Source organism: Anser cygnoides, chromosome 2, assembly GCF_040182565.1.
Source record: "Anser cygnoides isolate HZ-2024a breed goose chromosome 2, Taihu_goose_T2T_genome, whole genome shotgun sequence".
Classification (NCBI taxonomy): domain Eukaryota; kingdom Metazoa; phylum Chordata; class Aves; order Anseriformes; family Anatidae; genus Anser; species Anser cygnoides.
In genome coordinates, this window is record NC_089874.1 from 59,297,650 (window position 1) to 59,317,773 (window position 20,124).

At 42.8% G+C, this 20,124-nt stretch overlaps 1 protein-coding gene across 2 annotated transcripts in view; it reads left to right on the forward strand.

Moving 5' to 3' along the window:
* Window positions 1-20,124, forward strand: part of EGFR (epidermal growth factor receptor) — a 164,104-nt gene that overhangs the window by 122,159 nt on the left and 21,821 nt on the right. For both annotated transcript variants that reach the window (XM_013197419.3, XM_013197420.3), the window contains exons 7-19: window positions 886-1,027; window positions 1,902-2,018; window positions 2,581-2,707; window positions 2,807-2,880; window positions 4,042-4,132; window positions 4,777-4,976; window positions 5,344-5,476; window positions 7,049-7,148; window positions 9,052-9,209; window positions 14,893-14,928; window positions 16,374-16,515; window positions 18,260-18,382; window positions 19,116-19,214. In XM_013197419.3, coding sequence (XP_013052873.1) covers window positions 886-1,027; window positions 1,902-2,018; window positions 2,581-2,707; window positions 2,807-2,880; window positions 4,042-4,132; window positions 4,777-4,976; window positions 5,344-5,476; window positions 7,049-7,148; window positions 9,052-9,209; window positions 14,893-14,928; window positions 16,374-16,515; window positions 18,260-18,382; window positions 19,116-19,214 — 1,542 coding nt within the window. The remainder of the gene's footprint in view (window positions 1-885; window positions 1,028-1,901; window positions 2,019-2,580; window positions 2,708-2,806; window positions 2,881-4,041; window positions 4,133-4,776; window positions 4,977-5,343; window positions 5,477-7,048; window positions 7,149-9,051; window positions 9,210-14,892; window positions 14,929-16,373; window positions 16,516-18,259; window positions 18,383-19,115; window positions 19,215-20,124) is intronic.

Genomic DNA, 20,124 nt, shown 5'->3' on the forward strand with positions numbered 1-20,124 from the left:
GGCAGGCACAAAAGATCTGGTTGGGGGGACCTTGGTGCTGTGGAGGGGGAAGGAGTATATCCAGCTATTTTAGGAATAAAAAATGCCATTGCTTTTCTACAGAAGTTGCCATGGGTTGATACACACTGTGGTTTTAACTTCTCCCCACCTCTGCACTATATTTCATTCTGTGTTAAGTGACGCTCAAGTAATTCCCACAGCAACCGTCCAGTTTGTGTTTTGTTGCTGTTATCTGTATTCCTGGTGCAATCTGAGAAATCGCATGGCTAGGATGCCCTTACTGGCTCACAGGGAATAGAGTTATTCTCTTTAATCTGGAAAGCCAGGGAAGAATAAAGGGAAGGAGGGAATAATTATTAGTTTAATGCAGGGTTGGGTTGGAAGAACCAACTTGTCCTTCGTAAAAACCTGCTAAATTGTTCATTACCTACCGCCAAATAGAACATCTTCTGTTTAATATTCAGCCACAAAAGTCAATAATAGGCAGGAAAGAACTTGATTTGATTGAGGTTATTAAAAAGTGGCTGGCCAAGAAAGTACCGTTTGTCTTGATCTGGTTACTGCTTGTAGGGAAAATTCTTCTGTCTGAGGCATGCAGATTCACTCCTGTTCCCACGTGAATCCCAGCAGCTCTCCTCCAGAGTGCCAAGGTTTCTTGTTCAGAACAAGAAAACCTCACGTTCGCTCTTTTTTTTCAAATATCAAACTAAATTGCCCAAGGGTGCCTGAAGCACCCTTTCACCTCCAAAGCACAAAGGACCATCCCCGTAGTTGCTCAGAATTTCCATTAGAGCTAAGAGGAAGCAGCTGAGCCCATAGGAGTGTTTTTAAACAGCTCACATAAAACCCTTGTAGCTTTTTAATGGTGCTGTTGTTCAATGCCAGGCATGCCGCAAGTTTCGGGATGATGCTACGTGCAAGGACACGTGTCCCCCATTGGTCCTGTATAACCCCACCACCTATCAGATGGATGTCAACCCTGATGGAAAGTACAGCTTTGGAGCCACTTGTGTGAGGGAATGTCCACGTAAGTTCATTTCAGCTTGCAGCCACAGAGGAGATGAGGGCTTCGAGGGAGGTGGGAAGGGACCTGTGTCACCCTCTGCATTACAGCCAAGTGCAAGAGCATTTGCTTGTTCTCAGCTTCTCAGGGAACTGGGAGCAGGTGACAAGAATGAGAGAGTAGATGATAAAGAGGACAGCCTCTTCAGTCTTCCTGCATCTATCAGCTTCCCTGATTTTTAGCAGTTACATTCTGACTTCTGAAGATTCTCTCTTGATGGGGAGAAAAAACGTCTTATGAGAATCATCAAAATGATGGCCAGGAAAGACATATGGGATCAATCCTGTGGATTACTGAAGCAGTATCAACTTTTAACTGGTTCTTATTTATGACAGACAGAAAGTCATTGGTTTAAATACTCTTTGTGAAATCCTGAGATCATTGCTTCCTCTACAGATGCTTGCTTTTTCTTTCACACTTTTCCATGTCCTTGGTCTCTTAAACAAACAAGACTTGAATGCAAGAGAGACTTTAGCATACAGAACTGGTATCCCTTCCTGAGGTTCACCACAGCCCTTCCCAGCCCTTACCCTGGAAGAGTTAGTGAAGGTGAGGGATCAGAAGGGATGTGTATTGATCCAGATAGCAGCACTGCTGCACAGTCTGTACTTTGCAATGTTGTTTTACCCTTTTGCGGCCGTTCCCCTCTCTTGTAAAATGGTGATAGCACTGCATGTCTGTCTGCCTTCAAAGGATGTGAAAATTAATAATTAATGCCTATGTTTTATGTATGCTGAAAGTTCAAAAAAACTTCTTTTTTCTAGTATTGACATACATGTGCATCCCCCAACGCATCCCGCCTGTATTTCAATGTTCTTTGTCATCCTTGTTTTTCCAGACAACTATGTGGTGACAGACCATGGCTCCTGCGTTCGTTCATGCAATACTGATACTTATGAAGTAGAAGAAAATGGTGTTCGGAAATGTAAAAAATGTGACGGGCTATGCAGCAAAGGTATAAAAAGCATGACATGAAACAATAAGGCTTTGAAATGATAGGTGATTTATTAGAATAAGTACATGGGGGTCTGACCTGAATTAAGCCCTCCAAGTGCAAATTCAATATGCATATCCACTGATAGGTTGGAGGTCTGACAAACTGTGCTCAGAAAGCATGCCTGCAGAGCATGCTCTCCAGATGAGATACGCTGCAAGTACACTTGTGCAGATAAATTGCACTTCATGTGCGTGTGTATCCTGCTCATCTGCCTTCTTTGTTTGCCCTTTCCAGTATCTCATCAACAGGAATAAAACAAAAATGGGACAAAGAGAGAGAAGGGCATGTGCCAGAGCCTGCGTGCAGAGATGCTAGGACCAGAGCTGCACAGCTGTACAAGCAAGAAGTGTTTGGTGTTTTCTGAAAAGCAATTGTAGACAAAAGATCTATGAAATTTTACAGTGGTGGGATTGACCAAATGGAAGAGTTTTCTGGACTGGCAGTATTTTCATGTTTATTCCCGTACATGTGATTGTGCTTCTCTCTTCTCCCCCTGACTTTCGTGTTTCTACTTCAACAGTGTGCAATGGCATCGGAATAGGTGAACTTAAAGGGATTCTCTCCATAAATGCCACAAACATCGATTCCTTCAAAAACTGTACAAAGATCAATGGGGATGTCAGCATTCTCCCAGTTGCGTTTCTAGGGTGAGTTGCAAGCTGGTCGTTGAGCACTGGAGGAGAGGCACTAGGGAAAAATTCAGGCGGATCCGTTCTTCTCCCAATTCCTCATTCTTTTTGTTTCAGGGATGCCTTCACAAAGACACTACCCCTTGACCCTAAGAAGCTGGATGTCTTCAAAACAGTCAAAGAAATATCAGGTTGGTGACGTGTGTTAAGTGTGAGATGTTATATAACTGGTATTGCTAAAAACCCAAAGCAAGAACAGGAAAGTTTTGTGAGCATGTGAGGAGAAGTGTGGGCTAATGGTTTGTGTCTCTGAGCTTCTGAGGGTCACCCCTCACAGAGGTGGTCTGCAGCATTTCGCCAGTGTTACTCCCAGGTAACCTGTACTGGCCTCCTGTCCAAGGTGTGTGGTTATGGCAGACCATCCCTTCTGCCTAATTGTCAGCCCTAGCGAGGAATGAAAGCAGAAGCAATCCCCAGCCACCCAAGAAGTATGTGTTGATGCAGAGGCGTGCCCCTCCAGCTAAAAAAAGCCGAGTGTTTCTATTTGTGGAAACCTTTCAGCAGCTCCTTAGGGAAGCGTGTTCAGTGCCTTGCCTTGCATCACCCTGGTGGAGAAGACACCCTCCCAAGCCTGTGGAGCCCTTCCTGGGGGTGAGCACAGCTCTGCCAGCACAACATGGCCACTGGAGCACTTGGCTGCAGGCTGGTACAAGTATCTATTAAAAGTAATTTCATTCATTCCATTATAAAATGAGTGTGATGTCAGAGCTGGGCCCATGGATGTGGCTGCAGCCTACCTTTTTTTTTCTTTCTCTCTTTTACCTGCCTGGTTCCCTTCAGGGTAGCAGTGACTAACCTCAGAGCTTCACACAGCAGCATGCAATTTCCCAAATCCTTTACCTCCTCCATAGTGCCTCAGCTTAGCAGGGAAATTTGCTTGTCATAGCAAATACACGCTGAGCTGCTGTCCATTCTGCACCATTCCTGCTTTCTGCCCAGTTTTCCTCTTGCCTAAGGGCATCTCACAAAGAAGACAGGGCAATGCCTCGCTCCTGCAGCCTCTCAGGCAGAGTGCTTGCTGGAAGGAGTTGTCACTGGTGGCTCAGCGTGGCAGGATGTGCAGTTCCCTGACACACTGTTCTCTGGCGCTCCTAAGCCCTCATGGTAGGCTGAAGAGTAAACTGTTTACAAAACGGTGTTTGCAAATAGCCCTAAAATGTCATGTTTCATTTTGAGATTCTCAGAAAAGCACATGGAAAGTACAAGTGCCTCCTCCCAGCTCATTTCACCTCCAACGATGACCGCATTTGCATTATTGTTATATATTTTTAATCTTCTTTTCTTCATTTCAGGATTTTTGTTGATTCAGGCGTGGCCTGATAATGCTACTGATCTCTATGCTTTTGAAAATCTGGAGATTATCCGGGGCCGCACCAAGCAGCAGTAAGTAAATCACATGCCAGGCTGCCTGTAAAAGGAGCTCTCTTGGGAGCTGCGTTTTTCTGAGCAAGGTACCACTGTGAGACAGGGTTGTCACAAAACCGATGCCAAATGGGAAATAACCTGTGAGGTGCTGAGCACTGTTTTATGTAGCAGTTGAGTGGAATCAAACCTGCACCTCTGTGCGGCTTTTAGAGGGATGCAATGAGCCTGCTCTAAAGACTGGACTCTCCCCACCTAGCCTCTAAGTGTACAGGGCTGAGGGTGCCAGACAAGTTATGATGTGATCAGAAGCCCTTTGGGGTTGCAGACATTTAGTCTGGGGCTTGGTGGGCGGTAGGAGATGGAGATGGTGGCTGCCAGGCAAAGCAGACAGTAGCAGAGCATCCAGCACCCGCCTGGGCTTGCCCCAAGAGGAAAGATGTGTTTGTGGACCAGTGTGAAATAACTGTTCTACCTGCTGCCATCGTTACACATCATTCATTGACAGAGTGCACGTCCTGCCAGATTTAGCTTCAAATTCCCAGTTGAAATAAATTCATTACGCAGCAACACATTTGAAAACCAAAAAAAAATGTTCTGAGTACAGCCCTGTTTACTAACCCTCCTTCTTCTGTGTGTTTTCTTTTTGTCCATCTCCATTTCAGTGGCCAGTATTCCCTTGCTGTTGTCAATTTGAAAATACAGTCCTTAGGGCTGCGTTCCCTCAAGGAAATAAGTGATGGAGATGTTGCCATTATGAAGAACAAGAACCTCTGCTACGCTGACAGCATGAACTGGCACAGCCTCTTTGCTACTCAGAGTCAGAAAACAAAAATCATACAGAACAGAAATAAAAATGAGTGTGGTAAGTCTGTGCTACCTTCTTGCTCATGCTAAAATGCAAAAGCAATTTGAGCATCCCCCTAGCTGCAAAATTAATCAGTGATACTTCTTTATTGGAGACAGGGAGAGTGAGATTTGTCCACAGAGGACGTGGGTGGTCACAGAAGAGCTCGTTTTTATTTTGAAAGGCCAGGAGTTGCTCCTGATTTCAGGCCTTGGGAATTATGAGAAGTGAGATTATTCCTCTTCCATGCTACCAGGGTCACTCATGTCTGCTATGGAATAGTTTGGAAAAATTGGCTGTCAGGATAGACCCATTTGCTGTATCCGCCGTCTCTCCTGCCTTGAAGTTTACAGCTTCTTCTCTTTTCTCTCTCCCCCCCTCTCAGCTGCTGAGAGGCACGTGTGTGACCCCTTGTGCTCGGACGTTGGCTGCTGGGGCCCAGGGCCCTTCCACTGCTTCTCCTGCAGGTTTTTTGGTCGCCAGAAGGAGTGTGTGAAACAGTGCAACATCCTGCAAGGGTAAGGGGCCTGGGGGGTGCTTGGGGTTTTGGCAATGATTTGGGGGAGTCTTGGCTTTAGAATGCATGTGGCTAGAAAGCAAGCAAACTTGGTAAGGGTGTTAGTCTGAGCTGAGCACTGTGCCCCAGCAGAGGAAAGCTGGGAGCTGAGGTAACTCTCCTTCCCTGGTCAGCATTGCCCAGGAGTGTGCTCCCAGCAGAGCTACCGACATGAAAAAATCCCCCCAGGCCTGCCAGGAGGCTATCAGCAGGCCCAAGGAGGCCAACCACTACTCTTCCTTCCCATACAACATAAAGGAGCTTAAAACCCCTGAAAATCCAAACCAAGCCTCTCGTGTTAAGCACATCTGTCGAAATTCGGAGCCAGTTGTAGTCACAGGGAATGCAGCCACCCCCTAAAGTCACTCACTGCAAAGGGATCCTTTAGGTATGCTCAAGGTGATGGATTTGCTGGACATGTTTCAGGAGGTCAGAGGCTGCCCCAGGGTGCCCGGGGGGCTCCCACTGAGGTAGCAGGGAGCTCCTGGCCACCAGCCAGGTGAGTGGCTTGCCCTGCACTGTACAGAGTCGCAGTCAAGGGAAAATTAGCCTTTGTCTGAAGAGCACTGGGAGCAGCAATTTCAGGCAAAATTATTGCTTCAGCTTCGCTCGAGCTGAGGAAAATATATTGATGCCTTTGTGTCAGGACTGCGGCTGTTTTATTCAGTCAGTTCAGCAGGTGATGTAGGTGGCGAAGGCATGGCTAGGACCGAAAAATATGCTGATCTTCAGTAACATGCGTTAGACAAATGCTTTCCCATCATAAATTTGTTGGTGTAAACACTTCTACTTTTGTTTCTTAATAAATCTCTCAAAGTTGTACTTTTAAAATCATTTGTATTAAGCAAGTACTTGACAGGGTGCTGATGCCCATGATGTTTGTATTTGTCTAGCAACTCGCCATTCAGCAGCTGTCTTTTTTATAAGTGAATTCCCTCCAGCAGCTATTATGACCCGAAGGGCAGATCTGGGCATTTTTTGTGTCGTATGATGGGTAGATTTACTTTAATTAATAACACCGTTACTTGAAGTGGAACAGCTTTATTGCTATTGAAACCATCTGTTCCCAACTTTCATATTTTAATGATTCATTGTGTGTTGTAGGGAGGGCATGAATTTAATTATCAGTGCATTGCTGTTTAACTTTCCTAATTATTATTTGGAGCCTTGGAATCATTTGAAATTTTTTTACTGATCTCTTTGCATTACTACCGTTTAAAAGCCCGTGGAAATCTTTGAGAATATCCTGTCTCATTAGCTTAAAACGGAAAGTAAACTAATTTGTAGCATGCAGCCCGCAGTGCCATGTCTTCCACTGTCATCCAAATTTCCCTGTCCCTTACCTCCCCCTTGTTGTGCTGAGCTAGTGCCCCTGCTGCTGCCACTGGCCAGGATGGTTCCCCTGCACCTCCTCTGTCTCAGGACAGTTATCCCGATGGACTTAAACTGGAAAAGCCAGGAAGAGGAGAGACGACAAGATTTTATCACTCACTAATTAGCTGAGTTTTTATCATTTCTTTTTTTTTTTTTCCAGGGAGCCACGAGAGTTTGAAAGGGACTCCAAATGTCTCCCCTGCCACCCGGAGTGCCTGGTGCAGAACTCCACTGCTTACAACGCAACCTGCACTGGACCTGTAAGGGCAGACTCAGCTTAGCAAACCTGTACCTCAGACTGTGCATCCATGTGTATTTCCCATGTTGAGATAATCCTGAATTCCTATTTACCCTTCTCTGGGATCAGGCGGAGATGGGGCAAATTAGAGGGCAAGGTCTGGGGGTAGGGAGACAAAACCAGGAGAGGGAACTTCAGGATGTATTTCTCTTTGGTGTCCCCTGCCACATACATAATCCAGACAGCCCTAGAATCATAGGCATTGTAGGGCCTTTCTTTCTTATGTCCTTTTACAGAAAAAAAATGTAAGGATTACTTACATATGTGAAGATATGCTAATGTGGTGAACATTTTTGGAACGTGTAGTTATTGAACAGCCAAGTTGGCGTGAAAAAAAATTACACGTCCTTATTCACAGGAAAAAAATGCTAACATACTGGATTAATACAGTAGCTTTTCCCACTTGAAAAGCCATGATAGAATGGTGATTAAAAAATGTTTTCTGGAAAATATTCAGGAAACAATTTTTACTTAAAACTGCATTCCTTCCTCTAACTAGGTTAAAGTACATAGCCAATGTTAAAGTAATTGCAGGTGTAAATTACAATCAAAGAAAGGTGATCAAAACAAAACAATTGGATTTTCATGCTTATACAGTTTCCAAGTTCTTACAAAAGCTCCTTCTTCAAAAGCCAATAGAGTATACTCTTACCAGGCATCTAGAATCCCTCAATTTTGTTCTTTAATTTTTAGAATATTCTCATGTGTCATGAAATGTCCAATTTGGCAACTGTGAAAAATTATTTGTTTTAATCAGATTAAACCCATATCTTAATTGTAAAATTCTCATTCTCATTAATGCATCCACTGTCTCAGTTAGCCCTTCTTGCTAATCGAAATCGAATCTCCTGCTTCCATCACAGATCCTACTCTGTGCTCCTTAATCTAACTCTTCAAAACGCATTGTACCATCTCCTGCAACCACTGAGTGTTTGACCCTTGCCCATCAGTCCGAGGAGTCACTGCTCAGTAATGTGAAGTATTTCCATCCTCCCTTCCAGCTTAGACCACCATCACCTAAAGGATGCTGTTAACATCATAAGCTCCTTCAGGCAGTGACCACCCCTTGTCCCACGTTTACCCAGCATCTAGTAATTAGTCATTGTAATGGCCCTTAGACATTGCAGTAATTAAAGTAATCTCCATATAGCTTGTCTTACTGTAGTCCCACTGAAACCAGCACTGTAGATATGGTATAATTTTTTTTGTTTGCTTTTTCTGTAGTAGAATTTGACCCAGAATTGCTGGTTTCCCTGCTCTAAAATATTTACGGTATTCCTGGTGCTGTTACAGTCTGAATAAAAACAGTTCTGCCAAAAATGGCTAAAGGCAATGCCTTTAAGCACAGACTAAGTGCTATTCAAAGTAGAAAATGCATGGCATCCTTGGGTTGCCTCCATTTCCTGTGCTTCTTGCAAATGGAGGAGGGAAGCTGTGCTGAGAAACCAGGAAAATAATGATTTGGGGCCAGTACTTCAGGAGGGATAAAGAGGCCCAGCTCCATCATTTTAAATCATTCAGTATAGTAGATTGCACCAGGAAACAGCCTAGCCCTCTGCTTTTCAACTTACGCCTTATCGGCCTGTCATTAAATTATTCCTCGTTTTAAATGAAAAATGCAAGCTTTCGCATCAGGCAGAGGAAACTCCATGAAGTATTAGCTTTAAACATCAGGTACTGCCTTTCGTACAGTCCATCCTACAAGAGCAAATACTTGGAAGCGTTTTAGGTAGCAATGTAATAAAACCACAAAGATGCCAAAAACTTGCTGCAGTCGAATACACGTAGATTTATCTTCTGCATTTCCTTCTGAATAGACCAACATAAGGACATCGCAAACAAGTTGTTTCTTGGTTTCTCTGCAGGGCCCAGACCATTGCATGAAGTGTGCCCATTTTATAGATGGCCCGCACTGCGTGAAAACCTGCCCTGCAGGGGTGCTGGGTGAAAACGATACCCTCGTCTGGAAGTACGCAGACGCCAACTCTGTTTGCCAGCTCTGCCATCCAAACTGTACACGGGGGTGAGTAAAACCTGGGTCCAAAAAGTAAAAAGCAGAGGAACAGCTCATCTCAGGCTCTTTCCCTTCCTGACCTGTCCTATTTCAAAGCACCGAGAACAAAAAATAGCAGGAAGTGAAAGAGGTCAGGCATACACAGGTAAAGTACGCAGAGTGCAGTGGACTTTGTAAGTAGGAAAAGTTCAGTGGCACTTCTTTACACAGAGGAAAAAAAATAATAATAAAAAAAAGCTTTAGGGGATTTGAAAAAGGTTTGTTTGCTAATTTATATAGGAAACTTTCTGGAATTTTACAGAACTCACCCAATAGTAGTGCCCTTTTTTGTTATTTTTCCACCTGGCTGGGTATTGGGTCATCTGTTTTGGGAAGGAACATCAGTGACATCTGGTGGATGCTGAGTTCCTGGGACCCATTTTTCTCAACACCTTTCATTTTTTAGGAGGGAAATACCTGTGGGATACCACAGTGATTTTCTTTCTTTCTCTCGCTTTCCATATGGTAGCACGTGGTCTGGTTTAAAGCTTCGCTTGCCTCCTGAGTGTGGCTTTAATCAATGGGCATCGCAGTAAACCCAATTTGTATGTACAGCTTTTGTCCTTGTTTGGGGAATGGTTAAACTGCCCCCTTTAATGACCTGTGAATTCAGCTATTTTTTACCGACATGACAGTAAGTGACGGGGCTGCACCCACATCCTCTGCTGGTTTCCAACCTGCAAAGGACACAGGATGCGCAGTAAGGTGTGGGGTTTCAGGGTAGGTATTTGGGTTATAATGCTTTCAGAGCAAAAGACAACCCATGCTTGTTTTCTTTTCCTTCACAGACATCTGACCTGTAACCTGCAGTGTCTGTCCAATCAAAAATCCTTCAGTAGTATGTGTTGCAAGAGAGAAGTTTTAACATTTGTTCTTCAACTATACTCAGACCAACCATCATCCCACTGTATATTTACCTAGCTCAACTGTCTGGTCATGAAAAAATAGAGTGCCCAGGTCCTCTCCTTCATGGAGAACAGGAGAAGGGCTAAGAGGGCAAGCAACTGGCCTTCCTAGTGCTTCTCTGGCTATCACATAGGGAACTCAGTGCTCTGATTTTCAGATGGCAGCTGCATCAGCAAAGTGGATTTGCCATGATTTACAGCGATGCCCCCTGAGTCTTGTTACAGTTGCAGGCAAGGCTCATCTCTGCTTCCCATCACAACTCTAATAAGAAATTATCTCAGCCGAAAAGGGATCTTAATAACTTTGATCTTTATTAATGACCTCAATACCTGTGATCATCAGTCACTACCAATACAAACTGGCCACCGTGATCCAATATCCTTCTTAAAACTGGCCACATTTTCATGCAGAAATCCTTCATAAGAAGGATATTGGATTTCCATGTAGCCAGTTACTGGAGCAGCATAACCAGTAACCACATCTGAACAAGTCTTTCAACTGCGTAGCCTTGGTAGCAGGATCAAATGCTAGACTTTAATGAATACAAACTCAGGGAAAATAATCTGCCAGACATGAATGTAACTGCAAGACTTGCAGTGGCACTTTGTGCACAAGCAAGTCCCCAGAGCAGAGCTCATCAGAAAAGTCAATTCCTGCTTGGCTTTAGCAGCCAAGGTGTACCACAGGAGTCCAAAAAAAAAGTAGTATCTATTTTATCATTTACATGAAAGAGCTGGGCTAAGTTTGCCACAGTTACATGGTGGACATGCTTGATGGCCCAGTTCAAGTTGCTGCCCAAATGTGGCAGAAGAAATAGGCTCTATCTCTGACGGGCTCAGGAGAGCTGGAGGAACGTAGTGTTGCTATTTTTGTTTTACAGATGGGACTTCTGAGGCCAAGGGCATTGATGGGTAGGGAGCCAGTGGCAGAGGCACCATGTGGGAACGTGCAGCCCAGCACAGCATTTTCCCCGTGAAGGCAATCAATCAGTAATGCCACTTAGTCATCTTCACGCCTTTCCCTCCTTGTGCTGCGGGAATGTGATCTGTTCAGCAGTGGGTGGAAAACATCTGTCTCACAAAGTTTTTGTGTCTTTAAAAAACACAGTCTCAGCGATTTCTGTACGACAAGAAACAACTTCTTTATTTCTGTCCCTGTCCAATATCATGTACAGAGGCAGAGAATTTTATTACGTGTGATGAGTTCAGCATTCATGCAAGTTAGATTTTCCAGGATCTGGCTCTAATTTCTTTATCCGAAGAAGCTGCAAGTAAACAGGACCTCTCTCCCCGACTGAGATTTGTCTCAAATTTGGGTTTTAACTTTTGTAGTACTTGCAGTGCATCACCTCCTTTATATTGCCGTGACAAATCTCATCTAGTCTAACTTTCTTTGCTGAGTTGCTTTTTCGGCTTTCATTAGAAAACAGAAGGGAGGGAGGTAGCTTTCTCCTGTTCAGCCCAAAAGACTTCTCCCCCATTTCCCCTGCAACTGCTTGGGGATTTTTTACACCAGCTTCTTTCTGCTCTGCTTGTAGTACAGCTGAGAAAATACACTCCATTAAAGAGAGCAATGTCCCAAAAGTCCTGAAATTACCCAGTTCATACCTCCAGCAACTAATGAAGCACACCAGCTTGATTATTCTGCTCCATGTTGAGAGATCTGCTTTTTCCTTGCGACTCTCCAAGTCGCCACTTATTACTATACACTTATTACTATATTGTGGAGACTTATTACTATATTGTGGAGAATTAAATTCAGCCACAGGCAGTGGGGTGGAAGAACAAGAAAGAGAGGTGGCACAACCATAGTTAATACTACTGGCTGAAGGGTCCAGCCTCCAGAGTCACTACCAACATTACGTCTTGCCGTTCTTCATATTAAATGCCCCATGGGAATTTAGGGGTGGGTGAGAAGGCAGCCAGGGGTCTGAGAGGGAAGCTTGCGGCAGCACAGCACACATTCTATGCCCCTGTCACACTCTGAAGGTTAATGAGAAAGAACGGGCAGAAGAAAGTTCTTGTAAGGCTTTGAAAAACCCAATGGTTTTCCATTTATTTTATGACTGTGAAGTAACTGAGGACTTGTGCTGTTAAAGCGTGAGTCCCCTCTGAAAGGCCATAAATCATAGCAATGTGGCTGTATTACATCAAATTAGGAACTGTAGGTCGAGGAGAAAGTTGTTAAAATCTTGATGGATTTGGGAAATAAATAGCTGTGTCTGCACTGGGACAAGTAATATTTATGTAGACAGATGAAATGCTGAGTTCAGGATGTAATAGTTTCAGGGACTGTACACAGCACTAATTTTCCAATAAGTAGAGAAATATTTCAGAGACTACAACTGCTGCTAGATTCCATCCAATACATCCATAAGATCTTGAGGCAGTTTATAACACAAGGTCACATTTCTCATTTTAGTTTCTGTAAGCAGAAGAAAAATGATTCAAGGATGGAAAAAGTGATTGTTTAGATTCCATAAAACCTGGGTTACTTATGTTGGGTGTCATCATAAAATTCCACATTAAAAAAGATGGCTATATTTAGTCTTGGATGGATATTTGTCATAGGTTTTGTTTCTTCTTTGACTTGTGAAATGAATCAGAAAATCACATGGGATTTGAAAAGCACAAGCTGATCCATCATTTTCTTCCCGAATACCTTTTAACTTTATCCCACTAGACTTGGTACTGATGGATTTGTGTGGGAAATAATTTTAAAAAAAGAAAGGGTACAGATGAAAATCTACACCTCTCCTCCTTCCACTTTCTGGCCTAGGAAAATAACTGGTCAGTCATTCTTCAGACTGTGGATAGTATCCCCTCAGATAACTTTTTTTCTGTTATGAAGTTCATGGAGGTTTTGCAATCATAAAGTATTATGGAAAAACAGAATTTTAGAAAGAGTTAATTTGAGGGAACCCAGTCACATTCTGGAATGACGTGAATATTTTTAATTTCATGTCCATTATCAGGAGAAGTTGTATATGGTTTGTTGCATTAACATAGAAAAATTCCTACGCAGGTGATTGATATAGTGTAATAGGATGAGGTCTTGGGTCTTAGATCAGTTTTCTTTTAAGTGCCCAAAGAAAGGCGCCTGGTGCAAAGTGAGATATGTTTCCTGTGACCATAGGGAAGCTCGTGGTTCTGCTCTGCATGTGCAGCCTCACTGTGCTTAGTTACACAACCGAGCAAACAAAACAAACTGTAGGCAGACAGGGAATGCTAACAGAGCTGGGTGCCCAGAATCCAGGAACCAGTGTGCACAGTACTTCCAGCATGTCCAGGACACCAGGATGCACATTCTTGCATGGGAGCCCAGTGAACTCACAAGACCTTCCAGATGCTGGGCCTCGGAGCACTGTGTTGGCCCTGAAACAAGGCAAATACATGGGGGAAGATCAGAGTAATGAAACCAAACAAATAAACAAAAACACAATAAAATGAGCGGTTGCTTCCCCTCTTCCTCCTCCAGACCTATGATCAAGCTGTGAGATAAAATCTTCAGCCCCACCTGCCATCTTGAAATTTTTCTGTTTCCTCCTCTCAGCAAGAGGGAACTCGGAGCACTTTTCCTGGCGTGGGTTCACTCCTTACCCCCTGCTTGACCTCCTCTGGCGTTGCTTTGGGATGATGCACCTTCTTCGAGTCAGCGCAGGGAGCGGATACCACAAACTGGACTTTTCTCTTTGCTGTGCTCTGTTTTTCAGCGGTGATGTAATACCCTCTGTAATGCTCTCCTTCCTTGGTAGGCACCACAAAGACCACAATTCCCATGAAGACCATACATCTCGTAGCCCAGCAGCACTTAGGGAATGCACGGTGCCTCTCATGCCCACTGGACCATCAAGTGAATGCAGTCATTGTATTTTCATCTGTGTTGTTTTTTTTGCATCAGGCTGCCAAAATTAATTTGGAGCATTTTAAACTCAAATGGAGGGAGAATGACTTGCTAGTAGAGTTTCTGGCACTCTGGGTAACTGTCATACCTGTTTACGTTGCCAGTGGCATAGGATCATCGATTCTGAAAGAAAAATACAACAGACACATGAGAAAATACTTTAGCCAAAGCAAGGATTGTGAAATGCTGTTTTCTGTTGGGACCATGTATCTGCTACTGATGTTTTCCTTTGCAATAGGAAGTCTGGAAATTGTAATCCTTTGCTTCTCGGGAAACATGGAGTATGCAGGAGGATCTGCAGCAGTGTGTTTCCATATAGCTTTCTGCCCTTGGATAGGGAAGAGGCTGCTCCTGTCTTCCTCCACAGTCAGCCCTGAGCTTCTATGCTAACACAAATGTCCACACAGAGCCAGTGCACTGGCTGATTGCACACTGGCCACCCCACAGCTGCCTCTGTGGCCAGATATTTTGTGCAGCCTCAGTTTGACTGAGCTGCATGGATAGGACAGCACATGCAGAAAGCACAGATATGTTAAAACAAAAAGAAGCAGAGACTCCAGGTCCATTTGAATTCTTTCTGTCTGTGTCCTCTCTCCATTCTAACACATCATAGAATGCTGTTTTAAAATACTCTTTATAATGAGTCCATAGCATAACTATGCCTCTGTGTAAAAGCTTCTGGAGCAAGGCAGTTGACTGATATTTAATAGAGTGCATGATTATTATAAATACCTTGAACTGCTCTGAAACACAAAGTTTTCATCAGTAGCACTCTTCTTAGTTGGAGTTATAGGAGTAGGTATGCCAGAGCTAATATATTTGTAACGTTCATTTGTTTTTACAGGTGCAAAGGACCAGGTCTTGAAGGCTGTCCAAATGGGTGAGTATTTCATCTGATACAATTAACAACAGAGCTGGAAAGAATGTGTGCGTGTTTACATTTTTGTGCTGGACACTGCAACAGTGGGACTAACATTCTGTAAAGCCTGCTTCAGATCTGTAGGGAGAAGTGACAGATTAAGGCAGGCTCAGATCTATAAAAATGACTAAATAATTGAGAAATTTCCTACTGGTATGAGACTCCAAAACCTTGTTCTGCTTAGCTGGTCAAAAGGAAGGTCAAGGTGAGACCTGGGTTCTGTTACTAGAGAACAAAAGGAGGAGCTGGAAAAAGAAAGGATAATGGCCTAGAGGCGGAAAGAGATATGTTTAAGATTGATATGGTTACCTGCATTACAGGGAATTAATTGCAGGCCCCTAGGGGCTTTTCTAGCCCTGCAATCTCTATATCTCCAACCTCTCAATGCACAGATGAACATTCATTCTTTACATGAGATCTCACTTTGCATTGTTTGGCCTCATGACTTGCTCAAGAACATGTAACAAGTCAACATGCTTCTCTGACTAAGAGAGATTTAGTTTCTGGCCATTAAGACATGCTAGGGAAAGACAAATTCAGCCTAGAAGTACTGTTAAAAAGTGACTGTATTTAATAGTAATCCCTGGGGCAGCTTATAAAGGGCTGTGATGGATCTCCAAGTACAGACCAAAAGACAACCTTGGAAAACAGGTTTTTCTTTTCAACTTGAGTTTGAAACCAACCAGACTAATAAACAGGCAGCAATCAGTGCACGCAACACAGACAGTTTACATGTTACCCAGCCTCAGACATTTTGTACTGGGGGAGAACGGCCAGTGATTTCAAGAACATCGTGAACCACATCTGATGTCCTCTCATAATGGTGAGCTGTCAGCTTCACTGCCAGTATCACAGCTGTGTATGCCTTCTTAATATCACCTTCTCTCCATGTGTACAAAGTTGTCAATACCTCATCTGTATGGAGAGCCTTTTCTCCATAATTTTCAAAGAGAAACAAAAGTGCCTTGATTTATTAAGGGGGGGCCTTGCAAATCTGGAACAAAAGTACAAACCCAGCAAAGTGAATGTCACAGAAATGGTAAATGCAGAAGGCTGTGCAGAAATGATGTGCAGATGGAGGAGGAGGTGGCGAGAGGAGTGGAGGAGAAAGCTCCACTGCCAATCACAGTAAGAGTCCGGATGGTCTCATATCAGCTCAGTTGTTTTGATTTTTCAGTTTTCCTTGAAGAAGAACAATAAACACAACCACTGGGGTGAGGAACTTAAAAATACTGAGACTGAAGAGACCTGAAATATCAAAGAGGTTTAAGGAGATGTGCAGACCATATGTTTGGTCAAAACCTGAAGCTACATGCAGCCCCTCTAGGTTTGGTGGTGTTTTCTTTTTTTTAATCATACACCTAAGCATTTTTTTTTCTCTTTCTGCATTCCATATTGTGCTGTAGCTCCAAAATCCCATCCATCGCAGCCGGCGTTGTCGGAGGGCTCCTCTGCTTGGTTGTGGTTGGTTTGGGCATTGGCCTGTACTTGCGGCGGCGCCACATCGTGAGGAAGCGGACCCTGCGCAGGCTGCTGCAGGAGAGGGAGGTGAGTGCCACGGTCGCATCTCAGAGCTGGCTGCTTTATTTGGGGCAATGGGTCCCGACCTCCTCAAATGAGAGGATTAAAGCACCATGGATCTGCTTTGTAACTGAATAAGCTCTTGGCTTGACTAACACAGCGTCTGCTGCGCTCGTCGGAAAAGAGGCAGTGTGCACCTAACACCTTCTCACTTAATCTCAAGTCTGATCCCTGTGGATATAATTTTCCAAAGCTTTAGGGGATTTAGATGCCTAAATCCCAGTGACAATCATTGAGATTGGGGAAAAGACTAAGCCTTAGGGTGAGGTGTAATGTGTTTGCTGATCCATGCTACCTTGCCATGTAGACCCTTAGCATTGAAACCTTTCTCCCTCCAGACAAGCCTAGTGGCAACTTGGGCGCAGTTGAAAATTTTACCCCCTAGATCAGATGTAAGTCTGGTCCTCATGAGAAAAATGAGAAAGGAGAGCAGGGAAAGGGATAGAGGAAGTGTTTGTGTCTGGTCTTTTTTTTTTTGTCTTTAACACACGAAAAAAAAAGCCATCAAAGTGAGTTGTTTACCCTGTTGGGCACGAGTGAGGTTTCTACACTGCTTTGCTTTTTGCACAGTGTAGGTTTCATGTGCGTTACAACATTACCCTCTGGGTTCCTCACATATGAAATTGCAAAATTCATTATCCTCAATTTAAAGATGTTCTTTCATGATTAGCCCCCTTCTCTTTCCAGTCCAATCTTAGTAAATAAGTAGCAAATTGTATTTGGTATTCTGCTAAAAGCCCAACTGCAGCTTCCTTCTGTGCTCCCTGGCTTTGCAGAGTAAACTGCTAAAATCCCTACAGCTGTCCTGCTTTCCAGTACACTGCCTTAAAATATTTTACTTACCACTCTATTCTACAGTTTTAATAATAGAGTTCAGTTTGTGCTTACCTTGTATTTTAGCCTCTGGACTCCACAAAATTAGGATATTTCATCACAACAGAAAGGTCACTGGTCCACTAAAAACAGATTGTATCTATCTAAATATGGTTTTATTCAATGGAAAGGAAAAAGGAAATCACTAAAGGGAAAAAGCTGACTTACACATAAAAAAAAGTGTTAAATATCTCTGTTTGGAGGGCATTACTTCTGTTTTCAATAAGGCTTAGATCGAATTTTAAAAACATCAACAGTCAATTCAACATTGCCTTTTGCATTGATGAAAGAATTGTGCTCATAGTTTAAGTTGCTGTTTGTAAACCTGGTGCTGTGGTCTGGGAGAGCCACCTCCAGTACCATGGGAATTTCATCTAATTAAACAAGATTAAACCTGAAAAGTTACAGGTGATTCTTGCACAGTATTTAAAACATTTTTATAATTTATTTGCAAGTTCAATAAAATTAATCTTATTTAAGATCTGTGGTAATTGCACTGTTCTTCATGCCATGTGTTTTAAGTCTTTGATGTCTAAGTCTTCATTTGAACACTAGTATTCCTTCATTTTCCTTCAAAATGGCAGTTGCCATTCTGTGCAATTTCATGGAGCAGAATTGGTTCCATGGAGCTTGATTTTGATTGATTTTACCTCTGAAACTTGGAGTAGCTCCAGATATTTATTGCTATAAGTCAGAGTGGAGCTATCCTCACTTAAACTTCATGTGGAATAAAATGTTTATCATTTTAAATGAAGGATTTATTTCCCCCCACAAAGTTTGCTGCTTGCTGTCCTCCCAGCCTGTATGTCCTAAAGCCTTGTTTTTCTGTATGCACCAGCTTGTTGAACCACTGACACCCAGCGGGGAGGCACCAAACCAGGCCCATCTGAGAATTTTAAAGGAAACAGAATTTAAAAAGGTCAAAGTTTTAGGCTCCGGAGCTTTTGGCACTGTTTATAAGGTAAGATCACGACGTTTCTCTTTCCCTCTTTGTCTTGTTCCATGCAAAAGCCACCCAAAAAAGCATGAACTGGGATCTGAAAGGTCTGTTTCTGAAGCAGACTTCCATCTGTGGCTGAGACATTTGGGGTACAAACCACATTGACCTCTGAAAACAGTCACCTACATCACTAGGTGCTGCAGCAGAGCTTCCTCACAGCTTCATATGGTTCACCTCCCAGCTAAATGACCTCCTGACATTACAGATGTAGAGCGCTGAACCAGTCAGACATAAACCTACCTGTCACTGTGTATGTTTAGGGCTGGATTATTTGTACAGGATAGGTGCCATCTTGTTGCATGAGAGAAAATTCCAATTCATTTCACCCATGATATATAAATTGGAAGTGGCAAGATTTTGCATATGCAGTTGCCATGATGTGCTAATTAATTAGATTTCTATCCACGTAAGTTGCTCTTTATGCATGTCTTGCTCTATTTATACAGGTAATGAATACGTCTTTTTTCAAAAAAGTATGGTAGAGGTGACAAAAAGCAAAATACCATTCCATTGACAGGATTCTCTAAACACCCACAGGACACAATGATTTTTACATATTGTTTGCCAAATTTTTGTTGTTTGCCATTGCTCCAAATATTTAAGTCTACTTAGAAGATGTAAAATGTGTATGTAATTGTGAAAATTAACCTGTTAGATATGACACTGAGTAATTCTTTGTGCTTCTTTTTGGTAGGGACTTTGGATCCCAGAAGGGGAAAAGGTTAAAATTCCTGTTGCTATTAAAGAGTTGAGAGAGGCTACATCACCAAAAGCCAACAAGGAAATACTTGATGTAAGTTTTCATGTTTGTTTTGCCAAGGTGACAGTGGTCTGTGGATTTTCCTCTATAACAACTAAAAGGATTTCAGGACTTTGGGTGGCAAGAAATATTTAACATCCCAAACTGAATTCTTTGTATAGAACTACTACGCTGATTTGCATCCATAATTCAGTTGCTTGGCAAATGCTTTTGTGTCTTCCATGAAGGCCTTGCTTGTAGTTGATCACTGATGTTAAAACTCATGGGATAGGGACTGGCACACGAGGGAAGGGCACAACTATACAAACCACACGTTTACAGCTAAGCCCGTTTTCTTCATTCTGGTGTCTCTGGCCTTAAATTTTGGCATTCATTGTCATTATGACAGTACAAATAAAAACAGTAAAAACATGTCTGACATTGCAGATTGTCATAAGTTAGTTGTTCAGTTACATAGTTTTAAATTAAATATAAATCCACTTGAAAGTGATGACACCATTAATCAAACACAGGAATCCTTCTGCCATGGGAAAATCTGTGTGGAATTTTTTTTGTTTTCGTTAGGAAGTTAACCACTTTAGCAGGAAAATTATTTTTAAAATAAATAAATAAAAATCCAGCTTTGAACAGCAAATGACACCTCAGATAAAAAGGCTTATCTGAAGTGGTTCAAGCTGGGGAAGATGTTAACAAGCATAGAGCAGGAAGTGTCAGTATGATTGGCTGTGAACAAACCACTACCTGTGCTATTGATGATAATGAAACACACTGGGAATTTCTGATCACCCTGAATAAACAGCATTACTCCAACGTGTTATTCTGCTTTAATAGATTGTATATTGCAGCAGAATAGGTGGTCTAACACATGAAGCAATATCAATCCTGATTTTAATTAATGAGGTGGCGCATGTTTACAAACAGCCTTTGCCCCGAGACGAGTGTC